This window comes from Dipodomys merriami, unplaced genomic scaffold (assembly GCF_024711535.1).
Source record: "Dipodomys merriami isolate MVZ:Mamm:240054 unplaced genomic scaffold, mDipMer1.0.p SCAF_51, whole genome shotgun sequence".
NCBI lineage: Eukaryota > Metazoa > Chordata > Mammalia > Rodentia > Heteromyidae > Dipodomys > Dipodomys merriami.
This window is the reverse complement of record NW_027206080.1, coordinates 5545758-5569968: the sequence shown is the minus strand read 5'-3', so window position 1 is coordinate 5569968 and position 24211 is coordinate 5545758. Positions and strand designations below refer to the sequence as shown.

General features: G+C 38.7%; 1 protein-coding gene across 3 annotated transcripts in view; it reads right to left on the bottom strand.

Annotated features, from left to right (window-relative positions):
* The window catches only part of Mpp7 (MAGUK p55 scaffold protein 7), a 218188-nt gene that overhangs the window by 83322 nt on the left and 110655 nt on the right, over nt 1–24211 (bottom strand). Inside the window, exon 1 of one of the 3 annotated variants that reach the window (XM_069998204.1) lies at nt 4939–5122. The exons of the other annotated variants lie outside the window; for them this stretch is intronic. Within the exon in view, the coding sequence (XP_069854305.1) occupies nt 4939–4974 (36 nt within the window). The 5' untranslated portion in view covers nt 4975–5122. Of the gene's footprint in view, nt 1–4938; nt 5123–24211 lie in introns of those variants that run through there. 3 annotated transcript variants of the gene reach the window in all.

Genomic DNA, 24211 nt, shown 5'->3' with positions numbered 1-24211 from the left:
CATTATCCAGATGCTAGGAGGAGATTCTATTACCTTTCTAGCAACCTGGTTCCTAATAGAAAGCATCAGGACAAGAATTTTGACAGCTGTGATATTACCAATATGATCCGGGTAATATTTTGACATAATTCTATGGAACCTGTAAATTTACATTCATCACATTTTAGGAATAAACAAATTTGAAAGAATGTAAGCTATAAAAATGAATACAATGTAAGTTAGTGCAAAACTATGGTTTGAAACAAAACCCAGCTGTACTAAAAGCTAAATTAATTTTGTTTAAGCAATTAAAACGTGGCGGGTCATCTCAACATACAGTTATACAACACTGAACTTACCCCAGTACCAAACTCATCCACAACACAGAGACATGCCCCAGAGGGTTACAGTCCAGGATGATATGGGAAAAAAAGCACAAGACCTTAACCAAACAATAATCAAAAGGACAAAGGCATGACACCAGTGGTAGAGCACCTACCTAGCAGAGATTAGGAGAATCACAGGACAGGGGAGATTCTGATGATTAAAAATGAAAGTTCATGGAACAGAACTGCAGCCTAGAAGAGCTGAAAATCACATACTATGTTGTATAAGAATTTAAAAAGTAGGGGCTGGGAAGGTGGCTCAGTGGTAGAGCACTTGCCTTGCATGTCTGAGGCCTTGGGTTCAATTCCTCAGCACCACATAAGCAGAAAAAAAAAAGCCGGAAGTGGCACTGTGGCTCAAGTGGTAGAGCACTAGCCTTGAGCTAAAGACCTGAGGGACAGTGCCCAGGCCCAGAGTTCAAGCCCCACAACCGGATAAAAAAAAAAAAAAGAATTAAAAAAGTAGTGGCATGATAGTCTTTTAAGAAAATAATAATTTAATCTTTCTCCAAAAATGAAAAACAGTGGAGATCAAAAGAAAAAAGGGACAATACATAGAAAAGAAAATTTAACCCACGTAAGACAAAGTATAAACGGAATAAAGGGAACAGTGCAATCATTCATTCTCCTTTTCTAAGGGAACAGTGCAATCATTCATTATCCTTTTCTAATGTTAATACATCAATCTTCATCTTTCTTTGGCTAATTTTCTTGGTCAAAATGTCCAGGGAAAAATTAACTATCCAAAATTCACTGGCAACCAAAAGAGTAATGCTGATTTTAAAAGAAAATAAACAATATTGCTTTTGTTAATTTTGTTAGCGGCTCACATTCTTGTTTTCCTGATGTCTCATATATTCTTTTTTTTTTTTTTTGGTCAGTCTAGGGGCTTGAAATCTGGGCCTGGGCTCTGTCCCTTAGCTCTTCAGCTCAAGGCAAGCATTCTACCACTATCAGCTATGAATACTGATGCAGAAATTCTAAATAGAATGTAAGCTAATATAATATCATGACACATTAAAATAATAATACAGCAGTATGTGCTTCAAAGACATTTAGTGAAGTTGAGTATTCCTCCTGTAAAAAAATTCTTGATAAATTTAAAATGCACGAGTACTGATTTACATGATAGTATATACCTATAAAGAACATATAAGACAGGGCTGGGAAGGTGGCTCAGTGGTAGAGAGCTTGTCTTGCATGCCTGAGGCCCTGGGTTCGATTCCTCAGCACCACATAAGCAGAAAAAAGCTGGAAGTGTTGCTATGGCTCAAGTGGTAGAGCACTAGCCTTGACCTAAAGAGCTGAGAGACAGCACCCAGGCTCAGAGTTCAGGCCCCAGGACTGACAAAAAAAAAAATTTCTTTTAATTAGAGAAGTATGCCTTATTCTTTTTTTCCCAGTAGTTTGTATGATGCATGGAACTTAATTTTTATGTATGTAGGCTGAGTTGCTTAAAGAAGAAATTATTTAAGATTAAAATAGCAAAATAAAAAATTACTAAGTGAAAATGGTACTAAAAGACATCTTTTATTTTTTTTTCTTTTTTCTTTTATTTTATTTGTGAACATATTGTACAGAGGGGTTACAATTACATGGGCAGGATAATGCATACATTTCTTACCAAGCATTGCAGCCTCCTCCTTTGTTTACCCTTCACATCCCTTCCCAGCCTCCCCCACCCCCCTAATTTTTTTTTTATTTTTGTTGGTCGTGTAGCTTGAACTCAGGAGGCTGAGATCTGAGGATCATGGTTCAAAGCCAGCCCGCGTAGGAAAGTCCATGAGACTCCTATATGCAATTAAGCACCAGAAAACTGGACGTAGAGCTGTGGCTCAAAGTGGTAGAACACTAGCCTTGAGCATAAAAGCTCAAGGACAGAGCCCAGGCCCTGAGTTCAAGCCCTGAAACCAACAAAAACAAAACAAAACAAAAAAAGATAAAGAAAACTGTTTATTTTCAACTTAATGACCCTTCTTGCTAAATATTTAAAGCACTTTAGTTTTTTTTTTTTACAAAAAAAGCAGTAAGTCATCAATGTTTTTATGTTAATTGAAAACGTAGTGTCCTCTTTAAAACTCTTCTCAGAACATTCTCCATATTTCAGATTTCCTTAGTCACCAAAATAATATTCTAGAGAAAGTAGCCAATACGTACTTTGGAATGTTTTAGTAATTCAACAACAAGAAGAAAACCTGAATTACACAAGCCAGAAATATTTAGCCTGCCACATTATGAAAAGGATATCTTAATACTTTACCTGCAAGAAACCAGCAACAAGCTGTGCGCCGGTGGCTCATGCCTATAATCCATAGCTATTCAGGAGGCTGAGATCTGAGGATCGAGGTTCAAAGCCAGCCAGAGCAAGAAAGTCTGTGAGACTCTTATCTCCAATAAAAGCCACTAAAGTGGCGCTGTGGCTCAAGCCGTAGAGTGCTCGCCTTGAGTTGAAGAGCGCAGGGACAGCGCCTAAGCCCAGAGTTCAAGCCCCACAACCAACCAAAAAAAGAAAGAAAAACCAGCAACAACTAAAGGTAAAAATCAAAACAAGGTTGGTATTTTCTATGCCTGGTTGAGAAAACGCATTTCAGCGGGGAAAAACCAAACATAATACTGGCTCCTTGGAGCAGAAGCCCTGAATCATAGCTGTGACAATAACATCTAGATGGACACAGAAAAGGCAAGTGAAATGAGAATATAGGATCAAGCTGAGAAAATCACATGAGATTTCCAGGTAATAAGTTGTTTGTGATAAAGTGTGTGTGTGTGTATGTGTGTGTGTGTTGTGTGTGTATGTGTGTTTGGGGGCAGAGGGGGGAGAGGGGGAAAATGCTGGTCCTGGGGCTTGAACTGAGGGCCTGGATATAGTCTATCCCTGAGCTTCTTTGTGCTCAAGGATAGCACTCTATCACTTGGGCCACAGAGCCATTTCTGGCTTTTTTTCTGAGTAGTTTTATTGGAAATAAGTGTCATGGACTTTCCTGCTTGGACTGACTTGGAACCATGATCCTAGGAATTGAGACTCCTGAGTAGCTAGGATTGAAGGAATGAGCCACTGGTTCCTGGCTTACACTTTATTTTTGTATTAGTACTGGGACTTGCACTCAGGGCCTGGGTGCTGTTCCTTGGGTACTTCACTTAATGTTGGTGTTCTCAAGCAACAACTCTACTTCTAGCTTATTTTGCTGATCAACTGGAGATAAGAATTACACAGATTTTTCTGTCTGGGCTAGGTTGGAGCCCTAATCCTCAGATCTAAAGCCTCCTGAGTAGCTAAGATTACACTGTGAACTACCAGAACCTTGAGCCAAGAAAAAGCCTGTGTGATAGCACACAGGCCCTGAGTTCAAGCCTCAGGACACACACACACACACACACACACACACACACACACACACACACACACACACACACACACACACACACACACACACACACACACACACACACACACACACACACACAACCAAGGGAGCAAAAGGGTCACTACTGTTTGGCCTGCTGATGATGTAGGAGTCTCCTTTGGGTTATATGAACCTCACTGAAGCCATTTTGCTAATGATCTATCCAGCAATCCAGCAGTACATTAACAGCCAAACAAGCATCAAAAGAAACAATCAAATGGCTAATTAAGTACGGTATTTCCCTTCCCTTCCCTTCCCCGTGTGTGTGTGTGTGTGTGTGTGTGTGTGTGTGTGTGTGTGTGTGTGTGTGTGTGTGTGTGCGCGCGCGCGCGCGTGCCCTGAGCCTCTTTGCTCAAGGCTAGCAGTCAACCACTTGAGCCACAGCTTAACTTCCAGCTTTTTGGTGAAGCTAAGAGTCTCATGACTTTTCTGCCTGGGCTGGCTTCGAACCATGATCCTCAGATCTCTGCTTTCTGAGTAGCTAGGATTACAGGCGTGAGCTAGGCAGTCCCTTTCCCCAGTACCTATACACTGGAAGAAAAGCAATCTGTCCCCCCAAGCAGAGGAGGTGTAGGACAAAAGAAAAATGAACTATCTATCTCAACTCTCCCACCCTGGGCTAGCCAAGAGAAGTTAAATTTAAGTCAGATATGGAGACAAGAGATTAGTAAAGTGGTCTTGTAATAAATGAACACATTATGGCCGAATAAGCTTGGTCACCAATTTTGTTGAGACATTGAAAAAAAATCTTAGTGCAATACATTTTAAAGCAGTGATTAGCGATAGTAAACATGGCTCAACTTATCAGCTCAATTTATTGACAGAAACAGGATAAGCCAACAGTTCTCAAAAGTTTTTTAGCTCTGTAACCCCTTTACCCATGAAAATTCATGGAGAATCCAGAGTTCGCATGTGGGTTCTACCCATCAATATCTATAGTACTAAATTTAAAATTAAGACACTGTTTTGATCAAGATTCACGTACTCATATACTACTTTGTTGCACAGCAACTCCTTTGGACAATTTAAAGATATAAATACATAGAAAAAATATTTGAATTTATTTACATCCAGTTAAAAATAGTGTTAAAACAGTATGCTTATGAAAAATACCCTCTTAAAATAAAAGTTTTTAGAAAAGTGTTATTGTTTTACAAATCTAAAAATACCTTTCTTTTCGGGGGGGGAGGGGGAGACAGCCACATTTTCCTGTTTCTGCATGCAATTTGGCATATATTGCTTTTATTGATGCATGTGGAGAAAAATCAAGCCTCACTCAGATGAGTTGGAAGAAGGAAGATGTATTTTGGTAGCCTTTTAAGCCAATTCGCTGGTACTACACGTAGGCTGTGCAGATGGTAATTTCTCCAAGGCGAGAGGTGATGTGTACCGCAGTCACGTCAATGAACCTTCCACACCCCATACATCACAATCATTACTCTTTGCATCACTTGCCCTACATGATTCTGTAGCATCATGCACTGACTATCTGCAAGATACTGACTCACTGAGTTATACAGATGTTCCAAATACAAATATTTATATCCATTTTATATCACAAAACTATATTGGTTAGTATAACCACCAATTCCCTGGGAGGGGGCAGGGGGGGGAGGAGCCATTACGTATGCTGGAGGGTTGAAGGCATGGCTCAGTTGGTACAGAATGCTAGCCAATGAGCGAAAGCAGACACGAGTGAGTCCAGTCTCAGACCAAGAAAAAAAAAGTATACTGAAAATTTCAGCTGGCAATCGCATGGGGTAGCAGGTGTAAGATTCTCAAAATTTTGCACAAAGGGTTTCAATTCAACGTCAGTTTATGAGTACAATGCACCATGAAACTCCTTTGTACAACTACATTACAACTATTAAAAGATAATTTTTAAGAATAACTTCAAAAAGAAAAGGGTTTTCTGAATGTTAATATTTTCTTAGTAGATAGAATTTTTAATATTAGCAACAATATAGCTTGTTACTGTCTTTGAAATAATACTCCAAGGGATATAATAGAAAATATAGAGACAGATATATGGACATTTTTAAATTTCTTGTCAGACTGTTGTTATTATGTTAGTAAAATAGGAAACGAACTCATCAATGAAGAATAAAAATGGGAAAGAGAGAAAATAATATATTCTAGGGGTTGCTTTTTTGTTTGCTTGTTTACTGTTTGTTGCAATTGTATTTACCACAAAATAAAATATTCTCTCCAGATCTTAGCAAAAAGAAAGAAAGAAAGAATGCCCCAATTGTTTGGGGGAGGGGGGGAATAGCATCCAAACATCATTCCAAAAGAATCATATCTTCAAAACTTCAGTTCCCAGAGGTACTAATTTATTCCATGAAAAAAAGCAGGTAGTTCGTTCACAAGTCATTCAATCTCACAATCGCTTTTTCTCAAGAATGCTGGTTTGTAGGACAGTGCTGATACTCCCATCGCTTCTGTATTTAAAAAACAAGCCAGGATGCTGGTGGCTCAGGCCTGGAATTCTAGCTACTCAGGAGACTGAAATCTGAGGACTGAGGTTTGAAGCCAGCCCATGCAGGAAAATTCATGAGACTTCTTATTTCCAATTAATCAGCAAAAGGACAAAAGTACTGTGGCTCATGGGGTAGAATCTCAGCCTTGAGATAAAAAGCTAAGGGACAGCACCCAGATCCTATGTTCAAGACACAATACCAGCACCAAAAACAAAACAAAAACAAAAAAAACCCAAACAAACAAACAAAAACAAAACAAAACTTGATAGTAAAAAGACATATCCTACAAGTGGCACACTGTGTGTGTGTTGTGTGCGCGCGTGTGTGTGCGTGCGTGCGTGTGTGTGTGTGTGTGTGTGTGTGTGTGTGTGTGTGTGTGTGTGTGTGTGTGTGTGTGTGTGTGTGTGTGTGTGTGTGTGTGTGTGTGTGTGTGTGTGTCCCCTGGGGCTTAAACTCAGGGCCTGTGCACTATCCTTTAGTTTTTCTGCTAAAGGCTAGCACTCTTTCACTTGAACCACAGTTCTACTTCCTGCTTTTTTGTGGTTAGTTGGAAATAAAGAGTCTCAAGGGCTTTCCCACCCAGAATGGATTGGAACTGTGATCCTAAGGTCACAATTTACACCATTACTGGGCTGGTGCTTGTCTTTTAATGTGAGTGCAGGATAGTAAAAAACATCTTGAGCAGCTCCTGGCCTTGATGTGTGAGATGGCACCAACAATGCAAATGTCAGGCCAGTGAAAGAAACAAAAAGCTTCAAAACCAGTTTCAAAAGGAAAATAGCTCCAACCTTGTAGAGCTCCAAAATCCTTATAAAGGGACCCTCAGGGGTCCACAAACCACAGTGAGAACCACCACTCCATACAAATTCTGACTGCAGGAATCTAACAAATAAAAGGACATCTGACATTTCCTTGTGGCTGCACTTAGAACCAGGTGGTATTTTTCTGTACAGCCATGACTCACAGGTCTGAGAACTGGCCACAAGACCCTTGAAGCAAAAGATTAGCACAGATAAGAGCTCAGCTTTCACAGACACAGAATAGGTTTTACAATTTTATGGAGTGCCTTTACCCAACCCCTTAATGGTTCATTATTCATGGTTGTTTTTTCTTCACAATTCACTTTAAACAGCCCCTGTCATTCTCATTGCAGCGGTGAAGACATTTAAACTTACCCAGTTTATGACAGTGTCCTAGACAGCCCAGGGCTGGTGGTATCATCTTCTTTGATTTATCGCACCATTTCAAATCTGTCCTTTCTTTCACACATTGACATGAGTTTTCCAACCACTTATTTTAACTTTCACATCTATCTATATATATGTATATATATGTGTATATGTATACACATGTATATATATAAAACGTTCTAAACTACTCTTTCTACGAAATGTCATTTGCTTTGTACTGCGACCATCTCAGCTGAGATATTTTTATGTACTCACGTATTGCAGTACATCTACAAACCTGACTCTAGGTTTTAGGTAAAACATAGCCACCATTTATCTCTATTCCTAGCAGAGTTACCTAAAATGTTGATCTTCCTATGAAAAATGTTTTTACTCTGATTCACTTTTTAATGTGAAATCAAAGCCACTATTATTCACAAAGCTTTGCAGACATAATAAACTTCAGTCAGAAAGAAACAAAACCTTGTAACAGCTTTGGGTAGAGGAAGATGGACCCTAGACAGACAGAGGACATTCACAATCAAGCTAATCATTTTAAATTGGCCTCAAACACATTTTTCTTCCACCTGGATATCTATACACCTTGGCTTCTAAAGTGTAAGATAAAAATACGCACAATTTATCTGAAATTTTTAAAAAGAAGCCTTCTTTTCTAAGAAAATTAATTTCCCTACTTTCTATTGTATTAAGTCCTTACAATCATAAGGACACCTGTTAAAACTTACAGAAATGGAACTATGAAATTATTATGTCATTCTACTTGCTTTAAAACAATCTCATGGTTCACATCAAAAGTCCCACAAAATGTGCTTATTTTCAGAGGGCAGCAGGCTGTTGATATAATCTGGGAACCCAGACTCAAACTCACAATTCACAAAGCAATTCCACCTATCAAATGCTATGATTCAAAAATCAAGCTGAACTCTCTCTCAGATCAATTAAAATGAAGCACTGTTTCTAAAACATTCATAAAACCAGCTATGAGGCAAGAGATGGAAAGATAACTGAAGGAACAGGAGACAGTTTTCCCGTCAAATTAATATTTAACATGGGGGAATATGACTGATTTCACCAAAGAAGAGTGACCTTGAAAACATCAACCAAGGCCTCCCAAAATCTATGAGCTTTCCTACTCAAATCTCATTGAAATAACATAATAATATTTATGTGTGCATATGTGTAAATGTGCAATATCAGAGAAAAATGCCACCCAGGTCAAGAAATACTGACATATTTCTTTTATTTTTCTTTTTTCTTTTTGGTTCCGGTTGTGGGGCCTGAACTCTGGGCCTGGGCGCTGTCCCTCAGTTCTTCAGCTCAAGGCCAGCGCTCTACCACTTGAGCCACAGCACCACTTCCGGCTTTTTTCCTTTTGCTTATGTGGTGCTGAGGAATCGAACCCAGGGCCTCATGCATGCAAGGCAAGTGCTCTACCACTGAGCCACCTTCCCAGCCCCTGACATATTTCTTGAAAATATAAAAATCAGGTCATAGGAAAAGCCTCGTTGAAATCCTCACGTTCTATCATATTCTATACTCACTGCATAGAAAAGCAGACAAGTGGCTCAGTGGTAGAGTGCTTGCCTTGCATGCATGAGGCTCTGGGTTCGATTCCTCAGCACCACACAAGCAGAGAAAGCCAGAACTGGCACTGTGGCTCAAGTGGTAGAGCGCTAGCCTTGAGCTGAAGAGCTGAGGGACAGCACCCAGGCCCAGAGTTCAGGCCCCACCCCAACAAAAAAAAAAAAAGCAAGCAAGAAAAGAAAATTAAAACAGACGATTATAGTCATTGGAGGTAAAGACAGGGTGAAGGAAGGATGTTAATCTACTATTCTGCAAGAATCTTCAAATGGCTCCCAGGTCGCCTCTCTCAGTCCCTCCTTCCCTCAGGACATCTTTCCTGGAACAGGCTGGACCCAGTGGTTGCTCTAAAGAACTCAAACACCTACAAGTATGAGTTAAGGATACATTTGTGTGACTTCAGCCCCACCCCGCATTCACTGCCAGACCTCTATTTCTATCCTTTCTCTTTCCTATAACTCTCTAGTTTCCCCATCACAGGGGTCTTGTGACTACACTACCCACCTGATACTTCAGCATGACTTCCCTACCTCAAGATCCTAAATTTAATCACATCAGATAGGGTAGGATATTCATAGGTTCCAGGGACAAAGATACAGGTATCTTTAGGCTCAGAGAGAGGTATTGTCCAGTCCATCACTCTCAATTTGTAATCTCTGTGTGATCTGGCCCCTTTCTAGGTCAGAATATATCTCCTATTACACACACTCTCTCTCTCTCCACATGGCTCTCTGTGTCTTAGGTCTGCTTAAGTCCTTCCCAATTTAGGAATTTACACGTTCTCTTCCTCATGTCTCAAGTCTCTGCCTCCAGATCTTTAATGTCTTAATTGAGACATTACCTCTTCACCAACGTCTTCTATGATCCTCAATTACTGTTTCTTATATTACCTCATTCTTTTGCTTTCACCTTTCTTATTGTCATTGTTTTTTGCAAAGGAGTCAGTATTAGCACTTGAACTCAGATGGTGGGTTCTATCCTCTAGCTTTGAAAAACAGTTATCTTTATAAGTAGTTGCACAAAGGAGTTGCCATTTAACAAAGCAGTTTATGAATACAGTGTATCTTGATCAATGTCACCCCTTCTTAATACTGTAGAATATATATGGATTCTTGGCTGAATTCTCCCCGTCTTCCCTTCTTCACTGTCTACTCTTTTCCCCTTTGAAGAAGAAAATGTAAAACCTGGGGAGGAAGTAACCCCAAAGACCACGTGGACGGAAGTTAAGCAGAAGGAAAGATGTATTGCCAGCAGGGCTGACAAGGCCAAGCTCTCACGAGGAAAGGGAGAAAACTGCACCGTCTGGCTCCTTGGAGGCCCCTTTATATTGGAGGTGCCTCACCTACTGCACAGGTGCACTGCCATCCAGGGAGAGTTTAGGCCTGTGAGGTGAGCGTTTCCTTACACCCTTGACCCCACCCCCACCCCTTTCAAGTAGCTACTCATGATATTTCACTTGGCTGAACTCTGACTTTGCCTTTCTAAAGAATTACACTATTTAACTTTCCCCTTGACTCTGCTCCATGTATTTCAGTTAATACATTTACATACACTTACATATCACCCAATATATTCACTTCAAAGTTTATAAGCTAAACCTAGCTTCCACATATAAGGGGAACATGGGTCCTTTACCTCTCTGGACCTGATTTACTTCACTTACCAAATTTTTTTCTAGGTATTTCCATCTCTTTACAAATGGTACAACAGAATTCTTTCTAATGGATGAGTAAAATTCCACTGTCTACATATACCATATTTTCTTGATATTTGTCCAGACCCTGTGATGCAGCAATTCTACTTCTGTGCATTTACCCAAAAGATCACAAGACAGGATACAGTAAAACCATCAGCACAACCAATGCAACACTGTTTACCATAGTCAATGCACGGAATCAGCCAGGATGACCCTCAATGGATAAACAGATCAAGAAAATGTGGTATATATACACAATGGAAGTAGATAATTAAGTAGAATGTGGTTACATTCTTTCGCAGACCAAGGTGGATAAAGAAGGCAAAGAGAAACCTATAATTACAGGTATCCATTAAAAATGAGTGTAAGCTGGGCACCGGTGGCTCACACCTAAAATCCTAGCTGCTCAGGGGCTGAGATCTGAGGATAACAGTTCAAAGCCAGCCCAGAGAGGAAAGTCTGTGAGACTCTTATCTCCAATTAACCACCAGAAAACTGAAAGTGGTGCTGTGGCTCAAGTGGTAGAGCACTCACCTTGAGCTGGAGAGCTCAGGGACAGTGCCCAAGCTCAGAGTTCAAGCCCCACAACCGACAAAATAAAAAATGAGTGTAAGCAACTGAGTGACAAATGGCTCTGTACATTAATGGCATTATGAAACCCTTTAGCTTGTCTGATAACTCTGCTTCTCTCTCCCACTATGGCTCCAAATCAATACAGATATACCATAATTCCCAGCTGCATATGATAATCAGAAGACATGGCAGGAACAACAATGAAACCTGATTGCTAAGAACTGGGCTACACCCAAATCTCCCAAATCCATGGATATGTCGCCTTGCAGGGTAAATGAACTTCGAAAATGTTCTTAAAAATACAAACATGTCATAAAACAAAGATACTGAGATGAGAAGATTATCTTAGAATACCCACAAGGACCCCATGTGGGTATTCCACAAGGTCTAAACAAGAGGACATCTGATAGAAGAAGATTAGACGTAACAGAGAGATGGAAAACCAATGAGCTACAGAGCCAAAGCTGAGAAACAGAAACAGCCCCTAGAAGCTGGAATGGCCACAGGTCTCCCCAGAGGGCCCAGGAAAAACAGGTCCTGTCTATACCTCCACCTAAACCGAGTGAGACTGCTTACTGACAGACCGTGAGAAAGAAAACCTGCATTCTTTTAAGCCACCAAGTTGCCGATAATTTGTTACAGCTTCATTATGAAAATGATATGGAGAGTAAAGAAGCTTGGGAACTATGCAATTTCAGCAAGCTGAAGCACTTGGCTCAGGTATTCATTTGGTATAGATAACAAATTGCATCCTAGGTTTAAAATTCCTCCTTCTCCCTCCCACCTACCTAGACTAAGCCTGGAACCATGGGGCAGATGACTTCTTCAGGGCTATTTTCCCTAGAAATCCACCATTCCCCAAGCTTATGTTTTCTGGATCTCCAAATGAACTTTTTCAGACTTTTTCATCCTGACTTCATATCTCTTAGTATTTTTTTCACATGTTCTCTATCATTCTCTACCATCATATAATTACACATAATATAAAATAAAATATAATCATAGGTATTTTGTATGTCATATTCTTAAGAAGTCACTTTTTTGCTATTTCTCTTTACATATATTCAAGTTCCCTAGTTCTCTTCAGCTGTATTTAATTGTGGATTACATCACTAAATCCACAATTACACCTCATATTTGCCTGTTCAATCTCATAATTTCTTTGTGACAGCATCTTTACATCTTTGTTCCTTACCTCCCTTTCAACTTGGGTAACAGGTGTTTTCCACATGACAAAATATATACATAATAATCTACACAGTGAGTTAGAAAATACTTGATTTGAGTCAGGTGCCTTTGATTCACACCTGTAATCCTAGCTACTCAGGAGGCTAAGATCTGAGGATTGCAGTTCAAAGCCAGTCATAGCAGGAAAGCACATGAGTCCCTTATTTCCAATTAACAACCAGAAAACTGGAAGTAGTGCTGTGACTCAAAATTGGTAGGGCGCCAGCCTTGAGCAAAAAAGCTAGGGACAGTGTCCATGCCCCGAGTTCAAGGCCTACAACTGACCAGAAGAAAAAAAAAAGAAATGAAAAGAAAATACTTGATTTGTATAATGTCAGTATTCTTAAATAGTTCAAAAAGGTGGACGGGAAAAAAATGTGAAATGTTGCATATGTACTAAGATGCAAATTAAGAAGTATCTACTGGCCATGGATCCCTGGCTCCTGCTTGTATTCCTAACTACTCAGGAGGCTGAGATCTGAGAAACATGGTTTGAAGCCAGCTTAGGCAGAAAAGTCTGTAAGACTCCATTTTCAATTAACCAGTAAAAGCCAAACTGGAGGTGTGACTCAGTGGTAAAGCATCAGCTATGAGAAGAAAGCCCAGTGAGCACAAAGATCTAAATTCAAGTCCCAGTACCAGTACCAAAATAAATAAATAAATAAATAAATAAATAAATAAATAAATAAATGTCTCAAGGTGTTAAATAATACACCGGGTCAGCATCAAGTATACAAGGGCGATGTAAGTTAAACTTGGGCCCACTTTTATAGTACATTGGCAATAAGCAACTAATTACAACTAACTAAGGTTGTCTGAATTTGCTTTTCAAACTAATATTCTAAAAGGAAAAAGAAAAAGATGTCTGTGAGCAAAAGAAAATAGAAATTGATAAAAAAAAATTTAATGAAAAACAGAAGTAGAAAAGAAAGGAAAATTTTATATATGCTGCTTCTAGTTTCTTTTTTTATTTTTAACCTCAGAATCCTATGCTGTGGGATAAGTCTATTTTCCTTATGGTTTTATATTTTAATAACTGACGAAAAATTGCTGGGTAGACTTGGTGGCAATACAGAAAGAAAGCCAGATTGTGGGGTCCAGCGGCCCCCAAATGAGGCTGGAGATTTTAAAATGTAAAAATACGCTACCTCACTAGAAAGAGAAACTTTAGTTTAGTTGGATCGTCCCTACACATAAACTGAATCACTTTTTCTGACTTTTAACTCTTACTAAGATATAATATTTATATCCATTAGTGGGGTACAATATGATCATTTGACACAGGTTTGTAATGTATAATGGCCAAATCAGGGTAATAAGCACCCCTATCTCCTCAAACGTTAAATTATTTTAAAGTCGGCAGGCCAAGTATTTTGTAAAATACTCAAATAAACCATCTGTAACTAAGCCACGTCTTCTATGTAAATCTGGACTCTGGCGGCAAATGCTGGCATTACACTTCTATAGCAGTATTCATTTTCTGCATAGTCTCTTGCTTCGTAGTGACTCTGTACAGTTTTGTTATGTCTTTCCTTTCTGCCTTGTCTTACTTTTTTCTCATGCCAATTTCCAAAGAGAGGATCTTGGGGGAAAGGGCAGAAGGAGCAAGTGGCTCAAATGCCAAACATCTTTCCATTGAAGTGGCTCCAGGCTATCCTAGAAGCATTCAGTAATTTTGCCAAAGCAGCAGTCATCACCATCCCAGCACCCCGCGAACATGTGCTGAGGTCTTTGCGAAGCCCACAAACTGCCAGGTCTCAGATGACGCAATGTGCTTTTATTGGGCTACAGAGAGGATGATGTCACAGACCCTGGCCACATGTTCTTAAAAAGTCACAAGATACCGAAGCAAATTGTCCTAGGACTTTCTTATTTTTTTTTTTTATCCTTTAGTAGTTGCATCAAGGGATTTCAACTCAACATGTCAGTTTATGAGTAAAATATATCTTGATCAATGTCACCCTTTCGTAATTCTCTTCCATTTCTCCCAACTGTACATACACATTCTCTCAATTTCAAGAGGATATTATACCAAACTGTATTTAGGCCCTCAACTTTTAAAGTTTAATAGAAATAAATTATATCGCTAGGTAAAGTGTATAAGTTAGAAATGGGTGCCATTTGGAGTTGTACCCCAAAACAACTCAAAGGTGGGAGAGGCAATGATTCGATCCTCCTCAGGCCTCTCCCACACTACATAGGAAGGTTACACAGCACATGTGGAGATCTTAATTTCATCCTAGACACTTGCTCTTCCCTAGATATACATGCATATTTCTACTTCTGCCATGGCAGCTACTGCAGAGGCATTAAGATTTTACTACATTAACTCACACTGTGTGGGTATAACAAGTATGTGCCAATGAGTGGCAGAAGAAAGTTGATTTTCTAGCTAAAATGAAATAATACTTTTCATCAAGTTCCAAAGAAGTATAAATCTAACAACATCAAGGAACTTAATATTCACAAAATACTTTCTGAGCTACAAAAATTGTACTCATTATAGTGCCGACTGCTCCTCATATATTTAATTACACATTTGCCAAAAAAAAAAAAGTCAGAGCAGTAATGTTAATCTTATTTCTGCAGTTTTATTTTAATCCCTATCAACTTTTTTCAAATAGTTATTTGGTTAAAATAAACATGGCATCTTCTAATTACACCAACAAGCACTGCTTCCTATGGCCAGAACATTCTAGGTATATTACTTGGATCAACCTCTTTCACCTTTTCGGCAATCTTATGAAAATTATTATTTCTGCACTCTGGAGTGCCTGTACATCATACATAATTTGGTTAAGACACAGTAAAACATGAGCCAAGAGAGGGCAATGAAGTGGCAGTCATTATAAAAAGAGGGTCACCAGACAGGGAAGAAAGCTAAGAGAAACCGAAGTGACCACTACAGGAGTCCAGGAGGGATGGGAAAGAGAATGTTTAGATTCAATAGGTAAGCAGTAAAGAAAAGATGGGAATTGTTCCTGGTGAGAGAGACACCAAGATCCATTATTACAACTCTCATTTGGCCATGCACTAGAGACCTAGACTTCAACAGGTTAGATGAGAGAGAGAGAGAGAGAGAGAGAGAGAGAGAGAGAGAGAGAGAGAGAGAGAGAGAGAGAGAGAGAGAGAGAGAGAGAGAGAGAGAGAGAGAGAGAGAGAGACCGGCAGAGAGACAGTCAGACAGACAGACAAACAGACAGACAAACAGAGAAGACAGAATATGGATTGTCAACAGACAGAAAAGATAGAATATGGATTGCCCTGGAAGGAACAAAACTGTCACTATGGATAAACAAAGAATCTATAGAAAAGTAATGAAAGTTCTAAGTGAACTCAACAAATTTCAGGAGAGCAGACACTATTCTGTTGCAATATAATGAATTAGCAAGTAATTAAAAAATAGAATAAATGAAAGATATATTACATCTGTAAAAGAAAATTGTAAATTGTTTCTTGGAGAACTTATAAACCTTAAAAGTAGAAAATAGATCTTGTAAGTAATAAGACAAATATTATAAACATATGCATTCTACTCAGCTTTATCTATGAATCCACTGCTGTAACAATGACACCAACAAATTTTTCTATTAAGAAAAACATTGAGAGCTTAGAATGTGGCTTAGGGGTTGAGAAGGTGGCTCAGTGGTAGAGCGCTTGCCTTGCATGTCTGAGGCCCTGGGTTCGATTCCTCAACACCACATAAGCAGAAGAAAAAAAAGCCAGAAGTGGTGCTGTGGCTCAAGTGGTAGAGTGCTAGCCTTGAGCCGAAGAAGCTCAGGGACAGTGCCCAGGTCCTGAGTTCAAGCCCCAGGACTAGCAAAAACAAACAAAACAAAAAAAATTTAAAAAAACAGTGATACTGACATACATATGAACAGATCAGAAAGAATGGAATGTTCAGGCACAGACCCCTGTGTACAAAGATGCCAACTACTGATGGCAGGTGAGGGTGGGGCTTGGACAAATTCACCTCTATTGCAAATCACTGTTATTAAAAGGGTCCACCAATCACCAGGCTCTGCTCCCTGCTCCTCTGCTCCACAGAGCTCCCAGCTGGCTTTTAACTATACAATATTAAATACAGCCCTAATACCAAGAATTAGTGAACACTTGAGAAAAGATCCAGGAAAAACACAAAACAAAGAAATAGGGGTGGGGAGTCCCAGAGTAAACAGGGATTGTGAGTAAAATGGAAAGAAATTAAAATAAAGCTAAGTCCATTCTACTAAGTATTCATCAGCAAGTAAGGTAGCATGATTTGAAAATCACCAAACTTGAATCAGAACACCTGGGTTCAATACAACTGGTCAGTTAGTGGAGGTAAAGATTATACAATTATCCTGGAGTTGCTGGAACTGAATAGTAAGAACTTTGAAAAACATGAAACATAGTTATCAATAAACAAATAAAGGTGTTTTGGGTTTTCCTATATATCCTAAAAAATATCCTATAGCATATCCCCAGAGAAGAGCAGGATCATGCCAGGTGCCAGTGGCTCACACCTGTAATCCTAGCTAGTCAGGATGTTGAGATAATGGTTCAAACAAAACACAATGTTTGTGACTCTATTACCTATTAATCAGCAAAAAGTTGGGCTAGATGCACAGCTCAAGTTATAGAGTACCAGTCAAGAGCAAGTGAGCCAAGCAAAGCATGAGATGCTTGAGTTCAAATCCTGGGAAGGTAGGAAGACAGGCAGGAAGGGAGAGAAAGAAAGAGCAAAAGAGAGGAAGAGAGGGAGGGAGGAGAAAGGAAGGAGGGAGGGAAGGAGGGAGAGAGCGAGGGAGGAAGGAGAAAGGAAGGAAGGAAGGAAGGAAGGAAGGAAGGAAGGAAGGAAGGAAGGAAGGAAGGAAGGAAGGAAGGAAGGAAGGTAGGAAGGAAGGAAGGAAGGAAGGAAGGAAGGAAGGAAGGAAGGAAGGAAGTTGTTGTGAAAATGAAACAGATATCCTTGTCAATTTTATTGCAATTAAATATGTGTCAGCAAATTTTTTAAAACTTAAATAGAAAGAGGAAAATAAACACAGGAGGAAAAAAATCTTCCAGAATATCAGAGCAGAAGAAAATACATTATACAATTAATCCAAAAAGACCCAAAGAAAAGAGCTGAGGTAAGGAAGTTATCAAGGAAATAAGAACTGAATGATACAAATCAAATTCAGCCACTCTAATGCCAGGCAGATGAAGTATTCCTCATTCCCCTGCTCCATTAAGATGATTGAGAAATTCCCCCTACCAACTCACTCTTACCTGGTCTGTTCTTAAGCATGCTTATGAATTGAGATCTTAATAGTCACTGTACATATGTAAAAATGAAACCAGGTAATTTGAGGGGGTTGGTAGAGTTGGGAGAGGTCAGGGAGAAAAATGGAAGGGTTGACACTGACCAAGATGCACTATACTCATAAACTAATATGTTGAATTAAAATCCCATTGTATAACTATCTAAAGAGAATAAACAAATGTAAACGATGCATCGTACTCATAAATTGCCATATTGAAATGAAACCACTTAGTAAAGAGAATTTTTTATGTCTTACAAAAAGAATTGAGATCTTAAAGCAATTTGGATCTCATTTAACTAGCTCAGAAGTCAAAGCTTATACAAACCTTTTCAGAATCTGAGAAAACACCCCCTCCTCCACCCATGACGTACTTTAAGCACTCTGAAATACACCTTGTCCATACCTTGTTATAACTTTACAATTACTTATCCAAGTGATTGGGTTGGATTCCAAGAATCATGTGGCTAAAGACCACCAAGCTTGTGTGTTACTACTGTATCTCCTCATCACCTAGCACAACATACAATAGGCACTGAAATGCATTTTATATGAATGAGCCATATAATAAAAACCACTGATTCTTTGGAAATATAATACATTATTAATAATAAAGACCCCCACCACAAGGTTCCACAGCTCTTTACGTGACATAAGAAAATTTCACAAGTCTTTCATACTGCTTTAGCCTGAACTTGCTTCTTTTACTTTTAACCCATCAGTGACAGACTTGACAAGTTCCTTGAGCACATCCTCAGAGTTCCTAAGGGAATGAGCACCATCTAGTGGAGGTACTTTGGAGACACTATGATTAGGATGCATAAAACAGCGACCAATCCAGTATTCATTCAAATTAAGACAAAGATACAGACTTATTCAGGGCACCAGTGACTCACACCTAACCTAGCTACATAGGAGACTTGAGATCTGAGGATCTTTATTTAAAGGCAGCCTGGACAGACAAATCTGAAAGACTAGTATATCCAATTAACCAGCAAAAACCCTGAGGAGTGGAGATGTGGCTCCAATGATAGAATAAAAAACTAAAGAAGGCGAGGATCGGGGCCACAACTGACACTTAATGACAGAGCTAGCAGATTTTATATTTAATAGCTACTCTACCCTTTAAGTTGGCTTACAAAATTGAAAGCATTAATCTGGAGGCACAGATTTGTTTTGCTATAGTTTTCTTTTCTTTAACCATTTGGGGGATGCTCCTGGAAGCTCACAGGGCTTTGTACCCCACCACACTTTATCTGACAAAATCCAGAGGTACAAAGGCCCGCCATCAACTCATAGGGCATCTATTTTCTATATTTTGTAGAGATTTAACATTTAAATTTACAGAGACCCATGGAACATTTCAATACACATAGATTTTATTTAATGCCCAAATTAGGGTAATACCATACTCATCACATCAAATATTTAACATGTACTATTTAGCCATATATATGTATATATATATACATACACACACATACATACAGAGAGAGAGAGAGAGAGAGAGAGAGAGAGAGAGAGAGAGAGAGAGAGAGAGAGAGAGAGGTGACAGACAGAAACACACAGGAACACAAATACACAGACACAGAGAGAGATGCTACAGATAGAACCCAGAGCTTGCATATGCTAGGTAGGTGCTCTACATTCCTAGCCTGAAATAAGCAGTCTCAATTTATTTGTACAGTATATCTGGAACAGTGAAACCCTTCCATCACTCTCCCTTCCAATTTTTCCCAATGACACTTGATCCTCAATTTTCCTAGTTCTATAAAATATAAATTTTTAGTTATAGTCATGCTTCTGCACAATACAAGAACTTAATCCTTTTAACAGCATGGTTTTAGCAGTTGACCACCTCTGTCTACTCTCCTTTCCATTGGGATCTAATACTATACTATCTACTTCAATGAGACTACTATGTTTTAAATGCCACATGTGACAATATGAAGTGGTACTTGTCTTTCTTTGATTAAATTGTTTCTCTTAATGTAATGTGGACCGGGAAAAATATATTACTGTTTTGCAAATTAAAAAAAAAAAGGTGAGGATCTGAGCTCAAGCTCATGTAATGGCACCAAAAACAAAAAGACAAAAACAGACACATACACGTTAATTTTTTATTTTTTTATTTTGGTTGTGGGGCCTGAACTCTGGGCCTGGGAGCTGTCCCTCAGCTCTTCAGCTCAAGGCTAGCGCTCTACCACTTGAGCCACAGCGCCACTTTCAGCTTTTTCTGTTTATGTGATGCTGAGGAATCAAACCCAGAGCCTCATGCATGCAAGGCAAGCACTCTACCACTGAGCCACCTTCCCAACCCCACACATGTTAATTTTGTCAACTAATAAAATTAAACTTTATCATCTGTAGAATTTATGACAAATTAAAAAATGAACAAAGAACATTTATTTTTAAAGTTGCCAGTTAACCCACTTGGATTTACCTTTTGAGCTAAACACAGAAATAATAATGAGAGAGGAAAAAAAAAAGTAATTTGAAGCTGGGTGCTGGTGGCTCACGCCTGTAATCCTAGCTACTCAGGAGACTGAGATCACGGTTCAAAGCCAGCCCGGCAGGAAAGTCCATGAGACTCTTATGTCCAATAAGCCACTAGAAAACCGGAGGTAGCACTGTGGCTCAAGAAGTAGAGGGCTTGCTTTGAGTTGAAGAGCACAGGGACAGCACCCAAGCCCAGAGTTCAAGCTCCATGATGGACAAAAAAAAAAAGTAATTTGAAATGTTGGCATCCAAAGTTAAAAGGAGAATGAAGTTATAGTTAAAAATATTAATTGTGTATAAAAACAAAATTTGATCTGTTATGAGCAAGTTAATATTTTCAGTTAGAAAAGTTCATTGTCAGAACTGGTATTTATGTTATACTTTGAAATTGAAAGTCCTTGCTCAATAATTTTTGTTTAAAAAGTGAAATTTACCACATTCAAAAGAAAAGTGAAATTTAGTAACAAAGAAAGGCCTGTACGAATAATGTCGATGTATGTGTCTTCTTCTTTATTAGTATGAGAGAGAAAACAAAATCAAAGAAGGCATGATACAAACTGCTGTGTTTATTAAATGTCACTGGAACAAGTAAGTAAAACGGTGACATAATGCACAGTTTCAGCATTCCTCCCACTGTGCCATGATGGTCAGGAGCGAGATCATGTCTGTCGAGGAAGAAAATGTTTTCACAAGAAAATGAGCAGTAACTTTTTAACTGTGCCATTGTCAGATTCATAGCAGTCACTTAACAATAACTACCTTCCTGGAATACTAACAATTACATTTATACTTTACTACATTACTAACAAAGCTTTACTTGAAAAACAGACTTGAAATGTAACATAGTGAAGATAGTTGTTAGAATTAATACTAAGGGCTGAGATCAATATAGGTTCATATGCTCACTGATGCTCTGTGCCCAAGGCATATCCGGGGATCTTTGCTCTGCCCCTCCACATGCTTGGACCCACACGCAGATGGCTTCCAAGTCTGGAACACCACCTGTCAGCAATAGGCGGTCAGTGGGTAGAGGAGACGGTCAAATAGTTCATTGGTTCTTTCAGGCTGCTGCCCAGCTGTGACACACTTCCTTCATTAATTATAGGCAAATCTCATGTCCTTAACTAATGTTAACTAATATAACTAAAATCCAACATTACACCAACTGGGAGCAATTATTACCACAGTTATATGATTAGCTGAGTGACTAGAGAATAGATTATTAAGTAAATAACAAATCTAAAATTTTATTCAGATATACAAGTATACTTTTTCTTTTACATTTTTGTTATAATATACCAATGTTTAGCCACAGGATTACAAAAATATTTTTAATGTTTTAGAACTCTTAAAATCTTAATTTGATAGCCCAGCACTGGTAGCTCACATCTGTAATTCTAGTTACTCAGGAGGCTTAGATCTGAGGATCACAGTTTAAAGCCAGCCCAAGCAAGAGAGTCTATTGAGACTCTTATCCCCAATTAACTACCAAAAAAAACAACAGTAGGGCTGTGGCTCAAGTACTAGAGAACTAGCCTTGAGCTTTTAAAAGCTCAGGAAAGTGCCCAGGCCCTAAATTCAAGCACCAGGACTGGCATTTTTAAAACTTAATTTAATAACGTTGAAGATCTTTTAAATATTTTACATGAATATAAAAGCAATCTAATTCTATTTTTGTTTGATAGTGTATTACTTCCAGGCCTTGATCACCAAAAAAAAATCCAAATTCCTGCTATCTTTATTGAAATATTGATAGTGTGATTCATCAGCAAATGACATGTTTTTTAAAAAAAAAAAAACTTTGCCTTAAGAAAACTTTGTCTTAAGAAAGATGACACAGGGCTGGGAAGGTGGCTCAGTGGTAGAGCACTTGCCTTGCATGCATGAGCACCACATAAGCAAAAAGAAAAAAGCCGGAAGTGGCACTGTGGCTCAGGTGGTAGAGCACTAGCCTTGAGCTGAAGAGCAGAGGGACAGCGCCCAGGCCCAGTTTAGGCCCCATGACCGGACCAAAAAAAAAAAAGAAAGATGACACAATTTTGACCCAAGTCGAGCTGGGGGAAAAAAAAAAAAAAACTAGATTAATCAATTATCTCTGAATAACCACAACCCTTCCATAAGCAAATTTAACTGTTTGAGAGTCCCAATGCACTCTCCCAGTAGTCTGTGACATAAATGGGGGGAAACCTGGACAACACAGAAACAAGCAATCTCACTTGAATTTCTACTATACTTAGTGATGTGGGATATAACAGGATAAATTATACATAGAGACTGACCCTAAAGAACTTAACACAATGAACAACTGCACTCATAGTTAGACTAGGTGCTAAAAATATATTATATAGATGCTTAGAACTAAATGGGAACATGGGATCAGTGCAAACAGTCCCAGAGGATATCTCTAGAGCCAGCAAATAAAAATAAATCAGAGCCCAGACTTGCCGGGGGCTACATATACCTCAGACTCTGACACATGCTCTCATTAAGACCCACAGAGCTAAGGTTTTCATGCTGGATGTGTCTTTAAAGACACTTATGCTTCTGTGTTTATTACAGAGAGAAGACTTTGTATGGACATATGTTTTAACACTTGTAATAAATTATCACGGAGAGTAGAGTGCACTCAGACCAGAAACTATTTACAATGTCTTCAAACAAAGATCTGGTATCACAATATATAAAGTAACTTCTGCAAATCAACTGGAAAAATGCAAATAACTGAAAGAAGGAAATAGACAAATGATATAAAAAGGAAACCAGTCAACCTGTAATATTCAAGTAGACCTACACTAAAAGTAGGAGACAGCATTTCAAATCAATTCTATTGGCAAAAATTAAAGCCTAACAGTTCCAATTGCTGACATGGTTGTGAGGTAATTGCGATTCTGTAACAGAGTAGAAGCAGTCTACAAAAAAGTATAAGATAGGCATCTCTGTGGCTCAGCAATTCCATTCTTCTGTGTTAACACTTGGAGAAATGACACAATTTGTGTCATTTTCCAAGGAATTGGCACAAAGGTTACTGTAATGCTTCTAATAGTGACATGGAAACATGGTGTGCAGACCATAGGGCTTTTATACCAGCAGGACAATTCTCCATGTAAATACTTATTAATGGTAAAACAGATCATGTGTGAGCTAACTATATAATGCCATATACAGCAATGGAGAGGAATGAATTGGAGCTATGTCTATCACCACAAATAAATCTAGTTAAATGGTTAAGAAAAAATAGTAGGCTGCAGGAAAATGAGGTTTTAAACTATACAAAAGAATAGCACATTCCATCAGTGAATAGAAACTTAAGATGGAATCTACCTCTGAAAGAAGAGAATGTAAACAGGGAGGAATGCTTAGGCTTCAAAGATTGTAATACTCGACACAAGCTTGTGGTAAATGCATGAATGTCCAACATATTCTTCTTGTTTTGAATGCCCCAAATATTCCAGAATATTTCTAAAGTAAAGGGAAAGTTAGAAAATACACTTAGTCAACTCAAGAACTTCTTTCCAATACTTCTAATTACAGGCTGTATTAATTTTTATTTGGAATTTTAAACAAAGGCAGGGGCAAAAATTTAAGCAAGGACATACTATCCTGAAAAAATGTCAGGCAACCAAAAGGATGCTGCAAAGAATGGTGGGAGAATGATGCTGGTGCACTGGACATTGATGAAAGTGAATTCATGGGTAGAGAGGGAGGAAGGGAATGGGAGAGAATGAGATGACACTGTATGAAAGGAAACATACTTGTTACCTGATGAATAAATATAACCCCTGTGTATCACCTCTATAATAACAATAAATTAAATCCTAAAAAAAAGAATGGTGCTTGTACACAGCATGGAATGAACAACAACAACAACAACAACAAAAGACAGGAGCCACATATCTGTAATCCCAGCTACTCAG